Source organism: Ceratotherium simum, chromosome 8, assembly GCF_057802395.1.
Source record: "Ceratotherium simum simum isolate JZ-2026a chromosome 8, ASM5780239v1, whole genome shotgun sequence".
In the NCBI taxonomy this organism is placed as follows: Eukaryota; Metazoa; Chordata; class Mammalia; order Perissodactyla; family Rhinocerotidae; genus Ceratotherium; species Ceratotherium simum.
This window is the reverse complement of record NC_141907.1, coordinates 42,494,448-42,513,724: the sequence shown is the minus strand read 5'-3', so window position 1 is coordinate 42,513,724 and position 19,277 is coordinate 42,494,448. Positions and strand designations below refer to the sequence as shown.

Below are 19,277 nucleotides of genomic sequence, written 5' to 3'. Positions count from 1 at the left end.
AAAAGGCAGAAAGGCAGGAAGATATACTTAAGAAACCCCCTTACTCTATCTCGGCCAAAACAACAAGGATGGCGAGAGTTGTGAATGGTTTGCATAAGTCCTCTAGCTGTGGCTCGCTTCAATTGCTCCATCTGCATAATAAAATTGTCATTACTTGAATTTGTGTTTAAAGTTCCAAATTCTTGAACTCTGTCAGCAAAGCTTCCAGCAAATAAAGCTGCAAGTTCATTTCAGGTTAAAATATGCAGTTTGATATATATAACACATCAGCCAGGGCTTCCTTTAAAATGCAAGTCTTCCCTACCATCATGTACCAGCTATGCAATGTTTAAACAACATCATGGGCCTTTTAACAACTGCCCTCAGTAGAAGCCAATATATACAGATACAGATATAGATACAGGTACAGATATAGACACAGATCATTACAAAGCAGTGCACAGGGAATGCTAGGTGGGTGGTAGACCAAATGCATCTCAAGTTCAGGGCTAAGCCTAGTCAATCAGGGTGGCTGCTATGAGAAAGCACCACACATTCCTCCAGCTACAAGGGCGGCTCTGAAATCCATCACAACCCAAGGCCACGCCCTCCAGGGATGCTTCCAGCCAATGACAGTGTGGAACTGGGGTTCCTTAGGCTGGAGGATTCCCAGACCTTCTTTACACAGAGGTCTAGGCCTCATCAACCCACCTTCCTTCCCTCTCTCCTTCACTCAGGATTACACTCACCAAACACTCAGATGGCTCTCCCAGCCTCGGCTGGATCCCTCCCCATTTTCTCTCATAGGCCTGTCCCCTAATAAAACCCTTGCACAGCTAATCCCATCTTACTCCTATCTTGGCATCTGCTTCTCAGAGGAAAGGAGACAACATCATTAGTACAGGATTTGCCCTGAACTTTTAATTAAAAAGAAAAAAAATCCCTTCGAATTCATCAAGAGTAAATATATGTTTTATTGAAATCTGAAAAACAGCATGGTTCTTGAGAAGCTATTATAATGAACTATAAGCAACTCCAAGATAGAGCCTACCTAATTAACTTTTGTGTCCCCACCACTTAGCACTGTGCCTGACACATAGTCAATGCACAGTAAATATTTGCTGAACTTGATTGAACTGAATAGAAATGAGTACATTTCAGATTTTTCGCACAATGCCAATAAAAGACACGCCATAATAAAAATGATTTTCAAAACTTAATACAGTTCCAAAATGTTAACAGTGAACATTTCTTGATAATGACATCCCAAATAATCTTGATTTAATTTTGTATCTTCTGAATTTTTCAGGTTTTTCTCCAATAAATACTTATTATTTTTATATTTTAAAAAAGCTTTAATAAAATTAACGGGAGACAGAGGACGACAACGAGCGTGGTCCAGGGGACCCCTCCAGCTCACCTGGCACATAGATGTAAATACGTCTGCCTTCAATCTCGCTTTCTTCTGTCTGCGTGTGGTTGTAATAGCAAGTGTACAATCCTGTGTGGGCCGCTGAGGCGCTGACCACTTCCAGGACCGTCACAAAAAGGCCACTGTTGTTTTCCTCATTTCTGATTTCCACGTTAGGGTTCTCTTCTTCAGACATGGGGTACTGCCAGCTCACTTCACTCTCCCCGAAGCATCTCAGAGAAAAGGATGCGTTCAGCTGCACAACCTTTTCATTTTCATTGGGGAGGATAGAGGGTAATGAAAGCTGGCAGAGGCTCAGGCTCGGCCCTGTAAAAGGAAACATGCTCTGAATAGGATGCCACCAGAAGGGACGGTCTCACCCAGAGAACTGAGAGAAGCGACAGTAGCAGCTTATATGAACAACGGCCATTTCTACGCAAAAATCCGTTAGCCTAGAAGCCCATGAAAGGCCCCCCATTATAACAGCCACCGCATCTGCTGAGAGCAGCAAATGCTCCAAGAGCCTGAATAGCCCCCTTAGTCCCCCCAGAGTCACTCCTCCAAACACTCAGATGGATAGAGGACGTCTGATTCCAATTCCATATTTTAGACTCTTATGTGTGACCATAAACTATCCCAAGATGGCATAGGCTCTGATACATATGGGTTCTTTATCGTCCACATTCCCTGCAGAGGTTTCTCTCAGTAAGAAACGGGATGAGAGCAGGGGAAGGGAGACGGACCGAACAGAGCACAAAGCAGATTTGTGCTCAAGAATTACGCGTCTTCCCTTTCTTACAACACCCTGGCATGCATCCTCTCTAATGACTTCCAGAAACCAAGGCAGGACGATGTGGATTTTCATTCAAAAATAAGAATAAGTCAAGCCCTAGAGTGAAAACTCTAACTTCATCTTAGAACCTAAAATTTCAGTCTAGCTTCCCCTGTCTATAAAACTGATAGAACAGATATTAGAACTTAGTTAATTATTAATTCATGGTCTCTTATCTCCCCCGGAGCCCGATTTGGGAATCCCACCCAACTCCAATATGTGCTTGCTACGCTTCCTGCAGTTTGTTAAGAGAGAAGCTTCGAATGTATCTGCACCACTATCATACTGTAGATGGGGTATATTTAGAGGGGTTTAAAACTAATAAATCATTGACCTTGCTCAATTCTACCATATCCATGGAGATAAGACTAAAGTCACTAATAGGTTTAAGTTAACTCCTCAGACTAAAAAAACATTGGTTTCATGGTGAACATCTGCAATGCATAAATATCTAGAGGAAAACTAAGCCAGTCCAATGAATATTTCCACAAATGGCCCCAGCAGCATCCTCCTGGTGGAAGAGAGTAAGATTCTTCAAGAGTCAAATATTCTATCAATCAGATTCCAAGGGAAAAGGTGGCTCTAAGATTTTCCAGCAATTTAAGCATCTTCCACTTAAGACAGGTATGACTTAAGACAGGTATGATTTCCAAGAAAAGAATTTTCCATTATTTATTTCCTTTGGACATTCTTGAATTTCTCTGATCCACCTCTACTGAAAATCTATATTCCTGGAAGTAGAAGAGGGTAGAGGGCGAATTTAGACTATTATTCCTAACAACATTCTAATGTCAGGATTATATACATGCCAACATTGCCACTGGAGAGCATTCTTTTTGAAATGGAATTAGTGCAAAGGGAACTGAAGGTTTGTGGTCCCACTGGATAACATCCTATAATTTTCTACTTCTTTTCACTCTTTTGGAAGGTGTGTGCAGAGTACAGGAAATACACCCCCAGAACACAGAACTTAGAAAACCAGGCTTCCCCCAGGACAATGAACTCAGAGAGAACTGGGATCCATACCTGTGAGGAGACAGCCTAAGACCAGGAGGGCCCAATGGGAAGTCCCCATAGTTCTGGAAAACTGGAAAAGTAAAAAGTCAAACAGAAATAGTGTTAGCCAGTAAAACAACCATGAGCCTAGTTCTCTGTGTGCTTGCGCTATGGAAATGTTAATAGCATCACTGTAGTCAAAAACATCCAGTTTAAGATTCATGGTTAAAACAGTAAGATGCCTAAGAAGAAAGAATCAGATGGCCTGGATGGACCCCAAGATCATGACAGGAGCCATCTGAAGCTGAAACCCTTTTTGATTGCATGCAGCTTTCAAATTCCAAAAAGTCTCACTTTACTGTCTTGGAATGTGTCCAAGAGTACAGAAGGACTGTTCCTTTTAAACCATTTAAATTAAGAATGTGAAAAACAAATAAACATACGTATTCACTCAACTTTCAAACTTTGAGCTGTTTTTGCTCAAAATGGGTTGTCATTTGCTTCGTGTTTCACTACAGAAAGTACATGAAGGTCACATCTTCTACAACCTTTGGAAAAGATACTTGGCTCCAACAAATATCTTAATATTTAAGAGTCATTTTAATCTGGAGTTTGTGAAAGTCCCACTGACAAATGTCACTTAAAGGATGTCACTCCGTGATACACAGGCCCGTCTCAGTCTCAGGCCTGGGCTCCCAGCCCATGTTCTCCTAGGACCTGCTACACTCACAGTCACGCTAAAGGAAGCTGGAAAGCCCAGGGCACAGGCCTGGAAGGAGGGGCAGCAGAGAAAGTGAAGGGAGGCGAAATGGGAGAGGAAAGTGTGGCTACATTCCTGTGTCTCAAGGGACACAGTAGACCACAGGATACAACGTGATGGAGACTGACGACTCGTTTTCACGTTAAGGTTAACGGTACTGCAGAAACCACGTGCTCGATCTGATTTCCTGCAACAAAATCTGAGGAATGGAAGAGAAGTAGAGAGAGAGATTGAAAATGAATGTCTATAAGACACAAACAGGGAACACAGAGGGGAAGAAGAAGGGAAGGGAGGATAAGGAAAATTAAAGGAGGGAAAAACTAAAGAGGGGCCCATCTTGCCCTGCAGAAAAACCACTGAAGAGTCCATTCTGGTCAACCCTCGACAGGCTCACATGAGGTCACTGATAAAGTCATCTCACTGAAGTCAATGAAAAGGAACTGTAAATGCGGGTGTTGGGGCCACTGAGCGCTAAGTTTCAATAGAAGAGGCCCCACTGAGGGGCCTGGCAGGGACGCAAGCTTTTAAGACAACCCATAAAAAGTCACCTAGGCGTCAGCCTAGATGAACTGCATTGCTCAAAAGCCCAACTCATGCAACGGAGTGAGCTAATGAGTCTTAATTTGTTCCACCTCTGACTTTGGAAACTAAGATGTGTGTACATGACTCTTGAGTAAACTGTCTAAAAAACAAAACAAAAAAGGAGAAATTCAATGTATGCCTGCGTTTAACCCTCGTTTTTTTCCCTTTTTTTTTTTTTTGGTTGGAGAAGATCCAGTAGATAGTAGCCTCCTAGTTTTGGTGGAGCCTAATCATGTAATTTTGCTTTAAGGCAGCAAGGTGGCTTACTTGTGGAAATCAGATTTCTGCTTCATTGAATTCTACCAGGAAATGGAGGAGGAAGAAAGGCGGAGTGAAAGACGGGAGTGCTGGTAACAGGGAGCGGGGTGGGTTGGACAGGACAAAAGGAGAATTTTGTTTTCTCCAAGGCAGGAATGAGAAAGCAATATTTACTAAGCCAAAGTTTTCATGGGTATGCTGTGTTTGTTCATGATAAACCTGTGACATATTTGATTTTAAGACATGCCGGTTGAGGCTCAGAAAGGTTTAGCAAACAATCCGAAGTCACACAGCTGGTGGTTAAGACAGGATTCTAACACGAAGCCTGTGTGATGCAAAAGCCAGGCTCTCTCCAATCCACCATATGGTCTCTCTCAAGGGAAGGTCGGTGTTTCAGCCTTGTGTGTGTGTCCCCCTCTCCCCCACCCAGAACTATTTCCTAATGCAAATTGGGGCCCTGCCTTCCTTCTCTGCTCACCATAGTGAGAAGCACAATTGCAGTGCTGTGAACACAAATGCAATTTGCACAATGAGGGCTGGCTGACAGGGTCTGCGGGTCCTGGCATGTGCCCGGGATGCAAGGTTTCCCCACTGCTGCGGTGACGGGCACAGCGGGCCCCAGAGCCAGGCTGGCCAGGCTGATTTACCACAATTAGCGGTAACAGCCTGTGTGTTTGTACATATAAATATCAGCCTCCCACCGATAATCCACTTAGCAAACTTCAAAGGAGCCCTCCAGAGCCAGCTTGATGTCTTGGGTTTTATCACATTTATATCCCTTATTTCTCCAGCAGGGCTTGCCAACGATGCATCTTTAAAGCGTTCTCAAGCTTGAGAGAGGGGTTCGCTGCTCTTCGAGGGCAGGCTCTGAGGAGCGTTCTGCTCTGGCCAGGCCCCACCAGATTTCCTTCTGTGCATCCAGATAGGGTGGACCCGCTGCCAGGGAGGATTATTTACTGACATTCAAAGTGGGCAATGAAAACAGGGCCTCAGAGCGAGCGATAATGATGCGAACCCTGAGTATCAACATGTGTTTGCTTAAGATTTCAAACTCCCTTCTCTGATAAGAGTGGTTCCCTGGCTGGAAATCCAGGCGCATTTGTGAAGTTTCATGTCATTACTCATCTGTAACTCAGACAATTTACTCTTGAATAATCGCAGCGTTTGTCCTACAGAGACGTGATGGAAAACAACGGGAGAGCATGGGGGCTTCTCTGCCTCCTGGCCCTGTAGTGAGCCTCTTAGCAGTCCATCTTGCTATTGCCCACTCTTTTCTACTCTGGGAGTAAACGCTCATCCTTAATCAGTCACCCAAATCCTGGAGCTTATCCAAAAGTCAGATGCGCAAATATAAGTAATCGAGGTTACAAATTCAGAGAAACATGGCATGTCATGAGTCAACAAGAACAAACCACTTTGCAAAGGGGAACAATGGACTTCATCCAAAGCTTTTTTTAAAAAACCGTCATCATTTTTCTCATGCCAACTATACGTTGGACTTCAGTCTCAATACCCTATAATCACAACTCAAAAAGCATTGCCACAAGTGAGAGAAACAGACGGGGAAGAGACCTCTGCCACGTCCATTCTCAGGCAAATGACTTGTGGTTCTGTCCCACCATTCTCTTGTCCTTCTCATTCCTTCTTTCAAAAGATATGATGGAAATCACAACGGATTAGGCTCTGATCCCATATCTGACAAGTTCATCGCTCTGAACCTCAGTCTCTTCGTCTGTAAACCGGGACTAGTAATACCTGACTTCATGGCCCGCCTCACTGCAATATTGTAAAAACTAAATTACAGAGCTTAACTGAAAGTGCTTCAGAAACTGCAGCTACTGGTTTTCATACTGACTCTTTTTCTGCAGACTCCTCAGATGTTTTAGATGAGAGGGACCTCAGAGTGGCTACTTCAACTTCTACCTGCTGAGAAAGTCAGGCCCCAGAGGCCGTTCGACTTGCCCTGCGTCACCTGTGTGATACGGAAGCAGATATGAGCTCAGATCCAGTGACGGCCTGGTGTAGCTATCAAGACTATTTTAAGTTGAACCAATAGATACAGTCACATCAACAGAGAAACAAATCTGTTTGCAGCCACTAACAGGTTGCCATCTCTGTTCTTGCAAACAAGTGAAGAGCCATTAAGCAAGACTCTATAACCAATGACAACGTGCTAAACCGGAGAGTCACCAGAGAGCCAGCAATGCCAGAGCAATTTCCAGACATAAGAGCACGACATGCTTCTCATCGAGCCAGAGAGCTAGCGTCCGGATCACCAGCTGCACAATGCAGCCTGATGCACAGCCACTGGAGATTGAATTTCACCCCACCCTGGCCTGATTAAAGGCCACAGGAGACTCTCTCACCCTCCCAAAGCCACTGCCGACTTCAAGATTCAGATTTCCGAGGTTCAGTTAATTTCAGCTCTCCTAAGTTAATTCTAACTGTGAAAATTACATATCCTGTTTTTTCCCTGTGACAAATGTTCTACTCAGGCTTGTAACTTCAGCCCAGGCAATCCAAATGCTGGTCTACACTGGTGGCAACCTCACAGAGGCTGTGTTTACCAGGATCTGCACCCCACCAGAGCCTGTTTTGTTGTTTTGATCTCCCTGAGCTCCATTAGACATTCCAGTGATGGGTGGGGGCTGGAGTATTTTTACGGGAGCATTTTATGGGACGATCTGAGCTCATAAACCTTTCTGTTCTCCCTGCACCAGATTTAACGGGAGACTAAAACGACACTTCCTTTTGATTGTCACCAAACTGGTGTGACTCCTAATGGGACAACCTTAGGTGTAGCAGCTTGTAGTACACTCAAGTTCGAGATCACCAAACCCCCGACACTGGGACTTCACTCATAAAGGGAAATGCAAGCACCTTCAGAAATATCCAGATGTCAGCGCCCTGCTTATTACATAAGGGCAAAGGATTAACAACTGAGGCGAAAAACTACACAAAGGTCCACAAAATAAATGTTGTCAGCCCAACGATGCTTGCAGCTTCGTGGGAAAAGAAAACTAGTCATCTTCTTTCACTTGGTCCTACCCGGCGACAAATGCATCTTCCGGAAGCCAGACTTTTTAGAATCTCCGCGAAGCCCATTCCCCGCAGAGGGTCGTTGCAGTTCTCCAGTGTGACCAGCAGATGGCAGTGTTGGTCCAAGGACCCGGGTCCCAGGGTTTGTGGGGACACAGACGTCGCAGCAAGCTCTGTGCTAAAATGTCCCAAATCTTAACTTCTAAACTCTTCCTTTCTTGGATTGTACTTTTAGGTTTCGTGGTGACCTCAGTTCAAAGCCCGCAGAATGGAAGCAGGAATAGGGAAAATGCTTAACTCTGTCCCCGGGCCCCAGGAGAATGCGGTGACGGACAGGCAGCATCACCATCACCATTTTCACTGGGAACGGGTCCGCCCGGGCAGCGGGGCCTCGGGAGCCAGGAAAGCGACGCTGCCACCCCAGGCCGCAGAAGTTCAGCAGGAAAAGCCACTCGAGAGGAGGTCGCGGGGCTCAGGGTTCTGTTTAGCCAATGCTCTCCCCACCTCGGAGCTTCCGCCCACTCGGGGGAGGGGGACCACCTGGGCCGCGCGGGGTGGGGCCGCGACGCCGTTGCCCGGGCCGCGCTGCCCAATCTGTTCGCAGGCCATTGTCACCCCTCGTCAACCCGCCCGGCGGGGGCCGCGACGGCTGCGCAGCCCGGGAACCGCGGGCTGATTGGAAACGACTGTTCCCGTTGCACAATAACGCAGAGTCGTAAACAAACAAACAGCAAGAGGCCGTCTGCGCGGCGGGAGAACGTGCGAGGGGCTTGAAAACAAAAGTCGGCCACGGCTGCTCCGAGAGCGCCCGGGACCCTCCAACCGCCGCCTTCCTCCGCTTCTCCCACATTTAATTGTTATGACGCCCCCTCCCTCATCCCAAACCCGGGGACCTCCGCCCCCTCTCGCCCACCCAGCGCCCCGCGGGCCCACACAGTGTCTGCGAGGCGTCTATTCCGGGCCTCCCGAAGCGGGCAAGGTGACCCAGGTTAGTGGCTCTGGGGCCCCTGGGCTCAGCGCTGCGCTCCTGGCCGCGCCGACCGCCCGAGGCTGGCGGAGAGGGGGCCGCGCTCCGGGCGCCCGCTAGGGGGCGCGGCAGCCCCGCGAATCTTACCCCGCTCGCTCGCCGGCTCGCCCGCCCGCCGCTCAGCCTCCGGGTCCCCGACAGCGCAGCCGGGACCGCTGCTCGCCCACCTTCGCCGGGGAGGGTCCGCGCCGGCACCGTCCGGCCTCCCGTCCCGCCACACCCCCACGAACACGGCGCGGCCCGCTCCCCGTCCGGCCGCCTCCACGCCCTCGGCGGCTCGGTCCCCTCTGGGTTGGTGGCGACGACCGCCCGCTCCCGGGTTCCGCGCCCCTGCGCGCCGCGGTCCTGGCCTCAGAGCTGCAGCGGCCGCTGCGCCCCAGGCGCGACGCTCGGCGTTTGCATTGTTTTCAGCTGAGACCTGAGAGGGGGCCGGACGGGGTGGAGGGAGGGGGCCGGGCAGGGTGAGGGAGAGGGGCCGGGGGGTTTAGGGTTACAGTCGCGCGCCAGCGCCTCCTATGGGCCCGAAAGCGACACGGCCGGGGGCAGCTGCTCGCGGAGAAGGCCAGGGCGAGCCGAGACTGCGCCCCCTCGGCTTTAAGAACCCGGCTTCCCCTAGCGCCCCCCGCTCACCCGACGGTCGCCTCTGCCGCGGCTGATCAGCGCACACTCGCGCCCGCCTGCGCCCTTCGCTGCCCTGTCACGGGGATGCGGAAGGCTGCAATAGGCAGGGAAGGAAGCGCCCCAAGTCCGAGGTCCTCTTCATCCCCTCCAATCTACTTTCTCAGCCGATCCCTGGCTCACTGTTCAGTTTAAAACAAAAGGAAATGCCGCCGAGCCACTTCAGCAAAAGACAAGCACCGGCAGAGCCCGGACTAGAGCGCGGTGTGGAAAAGCAATCTGCCCCGACCCTGCATCCCACGCGGGGGGCGAGCCCGCAAGACCTCCCCCCACTCGAACCCCGACGGCTGATGCTGCGCGCGGACCTCGCGAGGCCAGAGGCGAGGGAGGCTGAGAGCCGCACCTTTCGGTCACCGAGCAGGCTTTTAGCTTTTCCCCCAGAATTGCCACTTTTCCATCAGCAACATGTAAACCCGTCGCAGCTCCCCGGAGGCCAGAGGGAGTCCCACCCGCTGGGATCTGCAGGAAGGCGCTGGCCACCACGTCCCCAGAACGCGTCTCGGCGCTGCGCGCCGCCCACGGCCGGTCCCCAGGAGGCACAAAACCCGCCCGCCTCGGCGCCAGACGCGTTTGCAGCTGGAAAGCCCGGCCCGATGCCCCTCCCCCTCCACCCCGCCCCAGGCCGCGCCCCGGGAGGAAAGTGGCCCCAGGGAGCCGGGGCTCTGCTTCAGGTCCCTCGTGGTCTATCTAAAGGCTGTGCAAGGGCCGAGGGGCAGCTACGGGTTCCCTCCCTGTGCCTCCCCCCACCTCCTCTTTCTGCCTCCCCCTTCGCTCTCAGGACTCCAGTCCTGGATCCCAGCCACACTTGGGTCAAACCAAAAGCAAGACTGTGCAAGAGCCCCGAAGCAGGGACTGACCAGGGCGTCAAAGCGAGGCTTGTCGGGCCCTCGCCTGTCGGGGGACAGAGGAAGGGCCTCTTGTATCGTGAGGATCGTGGAAAGAAGGAAGCCGAGGGTGAAGGAAAAGGGGAAAGGGACCGTAGGGTCCAGGTGGGTCATATGGGCGTTGGAGGGGCGTGAAGGACGTAAAAACCAGAGCCAGTGCGGCAGCGGATGGGGTGCGCACGCCGGGGGCACCGGTTCCTCCCCTCCAGCTCCCCGGGGTCCCGCTGGGCTCTAGGGTGTTAGTCTGGTGACCTGTGCGGCTGATCGTCGTGCCCCGTTTGCTCTGGATGGCTCTCTCTGCTCTGAGAGGCTGCCTAGTTCTGGTCGGAGCGACCGAAGTGAGGCGAGTCGGTCCAAAACGTTGAGCAATTCGGCTGCGAAGCCAAAAAGCCATTTCCCACACCGCCCAGCCCCGGGCTTTTCCAGGCAGCTCGGCCGGCGCGGGGCAGCCCGGATCCGAAAAGGGCCATCCACGCTACCTCTCCAGCCCAGGTCTGCCTCTCACCCTCGGAGATGGAATGAGTGGCAAGTTCTTCCAGGCACACTGTCTGCACATCCTGAGGTCTTAGTAGGGCTGGTGGAGCAAAGGGCGGGACCGGCGCTCTGGTTTCGGGAGAGACCCACAGCGGACAGACAGCCCAGCACTTCCTTCCCGGCAGAGACGCGAGGCCAGGCCACTGGCAGCTCCCGCACACCTGGCCAGGCGGCCAGGGCTCCTGGCCCCCTCGGGCAGCGGTACTCGTGTCGGGCCACACTCCCTCTCGCTTTAAGCTGGCCGCGACCCTTTCCGAACAGAACCGCTGATCCCAGTAGTTTCCGAGCCAAGTGGACACCGCCCCATCCCCTGGCGCTGCCGGGAGAAGTTAATCTCACGTGTAAACGCCGATTTCCATGGGGATAGACGGCTGAGGAAGGAGGGGCTCGAGGAGACAACTCGGAAGTGGGCAGGGAGGCCGGCGCAGGGAGTGGAATGGAGAGAGGGGGCACTGGAGAGGATGAAGCAGGCAGGGCGAGTGCAGGGGGCGAGGGCCACGCATCCCCGCGCGGAAAGGGGCACGCGAGGGGGATCCAGGGCTCCGGTGCCCGGAGGGAGGTAGTGTGGGCGGTTCGCCTCCCACCTTTCTGTCTTACCTGGGAACCAAGTTTCTCCGTTTCGAGTCGTCCCTAACTTCCCCACAAGAAGTTCGGCACTTTTCTGGCGACCTTCCTTCCTTACTCCCTGAGGCCAGCACTGGGCAGCAGCAGAACCCCGGATTTTGCAGAAAGGATTCCACCGAGAAAGGGGGCGCTCAGAGACGGGTGGGGGTGGGGACCACAGCGCACAATGAGGGCCCCTTGGAGCGCAGTTCGAAATTCCTCAAATCCCAGTTGCTGGAATGCGAGGCGACGATGACTTCTTTACTCGGGGCCAAATGTGTTTGTCATTACTCCAGACCGCCTGCCTGCCTGCCCGCCCGCCCGCCCGCGCCGCCGTCGCCCCCGCGCTAGGACGCGCAACCCGAGCGCACTGCGGGTCTGGCGCCCGCTCTCCCTCACACTTCACTGATCCCACAAACCACTGGGGAGCTCCCCAAGTCCGCGCCCCCTCGGCTTATCTTGCAGCCGCCACGGTTGTGCTGAGTCTGGCTCCGGCTCGCACCCGGCGCAGCGCGGTCCAGTAATTACGCGCCCTCGGCCGGCGCCATGTGAACACGGCGGGTACCAAGGTCCAGCCCTCTCCAGCCGAGCCCTTCACGCCTCCTTTCCCCGCAACCCTTTCCGCGCCCCACTCGGCGCTCTTCTCTCCCCACCTCCCCCGGTCCTCCAGCCGCGCTCCACGCCACCGGCTGCAGCGCTGTCCCACCAAACCGCGGGCCAGGAATGAAAATACTCATTAAAAACCTGTCGCCTTCCAGGACCCACTGCCAAGAAGAGGGCAAACACCTCTGCCCCCACTCCCAGCATTTCTTGGTCCTCGTCCCAGTATACAAATACCACCCCCAACCCTAAAAGAAACCTCAAAAATGTAAGCCTAAACAATTTCTTGGGGAGGCCGTAGAGTTGTTAGAAAAACACTGCTTTTAAAAATAGGTCTGGAAAATGTGTTTTTTTAAATCCCTAGACTTTCGAACTCTATGGTTATCTTCCCTCCAAGTGAAGTTTATTCAAAATAAATTACTCTCTAGACACACTACTGGAATTCAACTCCACTTTTTTTTCCTCATCGCCCAAAGTTTGAGTGAAGTTACTTCACTTCCAGCCCAAAGGGCCTGATCGGGGACTTCTCTTAGAAGCAAAAATCATTTTTTCTCCTCCCTTACCTTCTCCTCCTCTGTCAATTCGCAATGAAAATCCTACATATGGAGTAAAAAGTGTATCCACGGCCTCCAGTCCTCTCCTGTAGTCGTCCCCTCCTCTGTTTCTCTCCCTCTAGCTCCAACTGTAATGGGCTCAAAAACCGCTTTTTGTAATTGATTCAATGTTATAGTCCATCCTTCTAAAACTAATCATTTGCTCTAAGTAAATAGCTGTCAGGAAATGAAGCCCCCCCCTCCCTTGGCCTCTTCAAAATAAAAGTTTCCCTCGAACTCCGTGCGCTCTGAATCTCCCAGCCTCCAGATTGCGCCTTCGCTTTTGCTCTTACGCAATCAGGGGGTCCAGCTCCAACCCCCAGACTTCGACAACAACTGGGGGGCGGGAAGAAGCAGACCAGATGGGGTGGGGGTGGTGGAAGGGGGAGGTGTTGATGCTCTGCCGGGAAAGAGGTTCGTGAAAATACAAGCTGCCCATCATTTCCAGAATGAGTTTGCCTCCTGATTTGAAGGATCTTTTCCTACGCTGCTATATTGCTTTGCATTCTCTTTGAAAGGAAGAAAAAGAACCCATAAAATTGCAGTTAATGCAGAGAAACAATATAAATATGGAATTGAAAAGTGTCCCTTCTGTAGAAATGCCTAGCCTAACTAGAAACAGGGCCTTCCGGAGAGGTCTCCAAGCGGTTGCGTCGTTTTGAACCTGAGGTCTTTTAGGGAAAGTGCCGTGTAGTTGCTAATCCTTTAATGGGATTAGGCAAACTGTTGAGTCCAATATGAAGATGATGGGGTGTTTTGTTTTGTTTTGTTTTAAAAGGGGGATTTGAAAGAGAGTACAAAGAATCGAGGATCTGCGTAGCTTTGGAACATTCTCCGACATAACGACCTTTACTCCCTTGGAGCCACTTATCTTGTCGTGCCTTTGTTTTCGGGGTTATCTGGGCGACGTTGCCTGGCTTCTATCACGCACACAAAAAGGCTCAGGCTTGAGCGTTTGGGGAATCGTCTACAGCAAGGCTGCCACCTCCGCGTTCGGGGGAGGGTGCATGTCGACCCTCCCCGCCCCGTGGGTCAGACCCTACCAGTGCCCTGGGGTTGAGAGCGGAGTCCCAAACCCTATGTCCAAGGCGCGAGGCGCTCGACAGTGCCGGGAGAGAACGATCCTGCCCGCGAAGGAAAGGGGGCGCTGATGCTCCAGGAACCAGACCTGGGCGGAGTGGGGCTTCTGAGCGAGGGCGGGGGAGGGGAGCGCGTTCTCCTTCCCCGCCTTCTCTAATTTTGAATTCTCTCGTGGGATGGAGAGAGGCATCCTCTATCCCTACCCCCACCCCTCACAGTCTCAGAATGGCCAGGGCGGCCAGGTTGAGACTTGAACGTCGGACAGCCATCACCTTCTCCCTCATCGGGAGGGTGGACACGGGACGGCCGGCAGGGGAGAGTCACAGAGAAGTACTCCGAGGGATGCTGTACTTAACTGGGACGGGCTCCTTGGGTGTCAGCCTCGGGAAGACGCCTGCGGCTGGGCCAGGGGCCCCGTTCCCCCAGCCCTTCTGCGCGCCCGCCTCTCGTGCATCTTCAGTTCGGGTGACTGCACTCCTCACTATTACTTCCACATGTTCCTTCAGGAAATCATTGAAGGCAGATATATGAACAGCCCCTTGTTCGGAATGCTAACAGGATACCGTAATGTTTGTAGATAATGGACGCGAACTAAAGACCCCCCCAAAAAACAGTGCGGAATAATAGGAAAAAGCGGGTGCTAGCTTTCATGCTATTAATAAAGACAAGTGACATCTAAGTTTTTATACCAAGTACCCAAGAGGGTAGGAGGCGAGGCAGGGAGCCTACCCAGGAAAGGCCTGCTTTGCTGCCGGAAAATGCCAGCCGGGTCGCGCCGGGGTCTCCCGAACGCAGGGCCCCGCGCTCCCCGCCCACAAATGGTACCTTCACAGTCCATTTCAGAGACGCTTAAAGGGGCCCGAAAAGCGGGCTGGGCGGGGGTGTCTTCGGGCCGTAACTCCTCGCGAGTTTAAAGCAGAGGGAATGGATGAGCAAGTGAGCACCCAGTTGTCCTTCTGGTAGTAATTACCTGCCTAATTTGAATGATGCCTTTGTTATGATCATTAACAAACATTTGCTAAAGGTTTCCATGTGTGACATTCCAGAAGGTTTAAAGGCCTGGGGAGCTGACTCCCGGGATAGCGCACCGGTGGGGGGTGGCACAGGGAAGCAAATGGTTGGGGAAGATTTCTCCGAGTCTGGGCAGTGGGGGCTCAGACTCCATCTGAGATGGAGAGAGGTCAACATCTGCCTCGCCTGCAAAAGCAAAATAAACCCAGTGTTCAGGAGCAACCTCGAGGGCTGGAGGCCCTGGAAAAGAGGCGGTTCGTTCCTGAAAACGAGTCCAGCCCCGCCGCCCCATCCCACCCGCACCTCCCACTGCTCATAGGCGGGTTTGAATCGTGCTGTCCGCCCTCCGCCGCCGGTCCGAGGCTTCCAGGGAGTCGGGTCTGCGCGCGTCGGTCAGCCCGGGCGTCGGGGGGAGGTGGGCCGAGCGGAGCTGCGCTCTCCCCATGTTGTTCTAAGATCCTGCCAGATTGCTCCCCCGACACCCGGGGTCCTGGGTGGTCCCAGAGACGCAGCAGGCAAGCCGCCTGGTCTTTTCCCCTCTTCCTCGGCTTCTGCCCGGGGCACCGCGGGGGACCAGGCCGCCCTGTGCGCCCCGGGGAGTGACCTTCACCGGCCTGGGAGGCGGTGCGAGAATCCCAGCCCGCACCCGGATTTTGATTGTCAACCTCTTGTGTTTTTTCCTTGAGGCATCATCATGGGGTTAAGAATGAGGCTTTTCTCCCCAAACTGGGAGTCTGAGCGGCTGCGACCCCCTGGGAAGGAGGCCCAACTCCGGAGTTGAGCTGGGCCGGGCCGTCTGGGGACAGCGGCGGTTCTGGCGTGGCCTCTCCTGTCTGGGCCCACAGGCGACATGAAATTGGGTCCAAGGGTATAAAGGGATGTAGTAGAGCCAGCCATCAAAAAGAGGGCCCCGCAAACTTGTTACAACCAAATAAACATGGTCTGAAACAAACAAAATCTGCCCCCGCGCCGTCTCGCGGGCTAGCTCTTTGGGCCACCACTCCTCCATAACCGCTGCTGCTGCTCCGGGCATCACACCTTCGGCTTCGGTGGGCGTTTGCCGCTGAGCTGGCTTTTTGTTTCTTCTCCACTCCTCCCCTGCTCTCCAGCACCACCCCACAATTCTACTTTCTTCCGGAAATTCACAAGGTCTTTTGCTTTAGAAGACTTATGGCTGTAGCAGTAATCAAAGCCGTTAGTTGTGAAAATCCCATGTAAACAAACTTGCGATTTTTTTTTTTTCCAAATGAAGTTCATGGGGTGGGGGCACATTTCTAGCTTCTGATTTGAGGGGCCGTTTGGTGGTTTGCAAAAGAAAACGTCGCTACTGCCCCCTCCCCCACCCCAGTCAGTTCTTGACCGCCCCTGGAGGAGCCGCCTCCCTGGGCCCCTCAAAGGGACCTGCGTCGGAAAGGCTCAGAGGAGGCTTGTGGATGTGGCGCACAAACGTGGGGGCCCCGCGGGGAGACGGGCGAGGACCCCGCCCTTGCCTCTGGTCTGCCCCAGCTGAGGCTTCCAAGCTTGCTGGAGCCTCTTTGCACTCTGAGAATGCAGAGAGTCCCAAGTCTTGGAAAAGGAGGAGGAAGAGTTCTTCAAAAGGGTCGGGACCGGCCTGTAACTTGGGGTGACAGTTCTCCTCTCTCCAGGACTCCTGGCACACCTCCCCTTCTTCCCCGTTGCTGGATGGATCTAAGGGCGCAGCGTCTCCTCTGGGTTCCTTGGGGCTTCCTCTCCAGAGATGTGTCTCCCGAGAGAAGCAGAAAGCAGTCCCCTCTGGCTGGTGACCAGCTGCACCCTCTCCAAGGGTTCCTAACATCACAGACTGCTTCCTGACCCAACAGAGGACCAGAGATTGTAAGCCCTGTTTTGCTGCCCGGCCAGGCTCAGCCCAGCCCAGGTGGGCCTACACTCCTCAGAGTTGGGAAAGATGCAATGGGCCTGGACCTCCTCAGGATCTGGACTTTCTGATGCCCTTTTCCTGGGGAGAGAGCACTGCTGCCTCAGTCTGGGGATAGTTTTGTGCCTCCTACTCCCCTCCTTCTTTTTAGGCCTTAGCTTTTCCTTACTTTTAATTTGAAAACCCATGTGAGGGGAAGGGGAGGGAATGACGAGATTGGGAGGTCTGCTCTGTATTAGGGGCCTCAGCCATCCAGCTTTCCAACACACAGCTGTGACTGGGGAGGGGAGGGAGGGCAGCCTCTGTTTAGGTCAGCCTGACTGAAGAAAGGGCCTTGTCCTCTGGAAGTCCCAGGAGTACAGCAGGGCCCTGTGATGTCAAAAAAAAAAAAAAAAAAGCTTCCAGCAGAGAGGCGTTGTGAAGTAGAAAGCCAGTGGAACCTAGGTTCCACAATTACATAAATTATAACACTTAAGTTTGGATATGAGCCACATTATTTAATCAGGATATTATCTTATTTAATCCCCGAGACAACCCTGTGGGATTGTGCATGATTACCCCCATCGAATAGATGAGCAAAGCAAGTCAGGGGCCGGCCCGGTGGCATAGAGGTTAAGTGCGCGCTCTCTGCTTCAGCAGCCCAGGGTTCGCCGGTTTGGATCCCGGGCGTGCACTGGTGCACCGCTTGTCAAGCCATGCTGTGGCTGCGTCCCATATAAAGTAGAGGAAGATGGGCACGGATGTTAGCCCAGGGCCAGTCTTCCTCAGCAAAAAGAGGAGGATTGGCAACAGATGTTAGCTCAGGGCTGATCTTCCTCACAAGAACAAAAACAAAAATCAGGTCAGAGGGGTTAAGCAATTTGCATACCACAGTGCCAAGGTCTGCCTGACCATGTCCTGGTTCCCGTTGCTGTGTGATCTGGTCAAGACAGGTCATGTCTCTGAGCCTCAGTTTCCTCTTCCGTACAAATGGGCATAATGTCCGCATTATGTCCCTGGATTGTGAGGATTAAATGAGATGATGTATGTGAAGCCCAGGAAGGAGCTAAATAAATGTTCTCTTTCTCTTCCTTCTTCACAGTTTTCCACAGGCATAGTCCCTGTCACACTCATCTACAGTCCCCTCGAACTAGCCTCAAGAGCTGGGTGGAGGTCAGTTGAGTTTTCTATTTCATATTCTCAATTAAGGGTGCACGGGGGGCATCTCGGTTCCCAGCTATTACTCCCCAGTGTCTCAGGCCCTCCCAAAAAATGAACCCCAGATAGGAAGGCAAGAGGAGGAGGAGCCAGGAAGGATGGGAGAAAGCAAGGAAAATTAGAAGACAGGTCTGGCATCATCTACGGAGGGGGGAGGGGCGCTGTAAGAAGGCCAGGAGGAAGGGCCTCAGCCTCGGGGAACCTGGGGTGAGGATCAGTGAAGGAACCCCGTGGGTGTCTGGCTGGGGATGTGCACCAGACACCCTGACTTCGAGAGGATGCAATTGGTACAGCAGGGTGTCCCCTGCATCTCACACACAGCCACCCTCCTCCACACAGACCTCCCTCAACCTTGGTTTTGGAAGAGTTTCTTCCTTTATCTTTTAATTCATCAAAAATTTATGGCAGGTGCCAATCAGAGTTTCTCCTCAGCTTTGGAGAATTGATTTATTGATTCTAGAAACATTCATTGAGCATCTGCCTTGTGTCTCGCTCCATACTACATATTAGGGCTACAGTAGTAAGCAGAATGGATATGGTCTTTGCCTTCAAGGAACTTGCTAGAATACTCTCACTCTCTTCTAGCCACCACAGTTTCCCCCATTGCAGTCTCAATGCTGAGTATTGAGAGAGCACCTATTGGGACAGCACTCATTCCTTTCTGAGACGGTGATGAAGATTCCTAGAGAAGGCAGACCAGGCAAAGTCTTGAATCATGGGCCACAGAACCTCCCTAGACTCTCCAGAATGTGTACAGCTGGGATCTCCAACAGGGCCAGGGAGGAACTTGTCTTAATCCAATTCCGTACAACAGATACTTACTGAACCTAAGATGCCCAAGACTCTGTGCAAAGTGCTAAGCGCACAGTACTGCCTGCATAGGGTTTATAGACTAGTTGAGCAAACAGTCAATCATAAAGTTGCAGTATAGTGCTATAAGCAAATGTTAGAGGGACCGAGTGATGTCAGAGCACATCAGAGGAGCCTAACCCCAACCTGGGGGTCAGAAAGGACTTCTTAGAGGGAAGGGACATCTTCTCCACAAACCTAAGAGGAGTAAGAATCTAGTTGGGGAGGAATCTCATCTGCATGGGCTTGGAGGTGAGAGAGAGCACGAGGCATCCGAAGAAGTGAAAGAAGTCTCAAATGGCGGGAACTTGGAAAGGTCCAGATGAGAAGGAAGAAGGAGGCCAGATCATGAAGCCTTTCCAGGCTGCGTTAAGAGTCTGCGCTTAATTCTCTGGAAATACCAGGATTGATTTAAGGAGGGGCAGGACTGGAGTAGAGTTGAATGTCAGGTGAGATCACCCTGGATG

General features: G+C 52.3%; 1 protein-coding gene across 2 annotated transcripts in view; it reads right to left on the bottom strand.

The window, feature by feature from the left end:
- The window catches only part of PDGFRA (platelet derived growth factor receptor alpha), a 44,732-nt gene extending 31,821 nt beyond the window's left edge, over positions 1 to 12,911 (bottom strand). Inside the window, exons 1-3 of one of the 2 annotated variants that reach the window (XM_004419070.3) lie at positions 12,747 to 12,911; positions 3,249 to 3,309; positions 1,400 to 1,717 (exon numbers count right to left, since the gene is read on the bottom strand). In XM_004419070.3, the coding sequence (XP_004419127.1) occupies positions 1,400 to 1,717; positions 3,249 to 3,297 (367 nt within the window). In that variant the 5' untranslated portion in view covers positions 3,298 to 3,309; positions 12,747 to 12,911. Of the gene's footprint in view, positions 1 to 1,399; positions 1,718 to 3,248; positions 3,310 to 9,905; positions 10,055 to 12,746 lie in introns of those variants that run through there. The other variant, XM_014787387.2, reaches the window with a different exon arrangement.
- Positions 12,912 to 19,277: the final 6,366 nt, after the last annotated feature.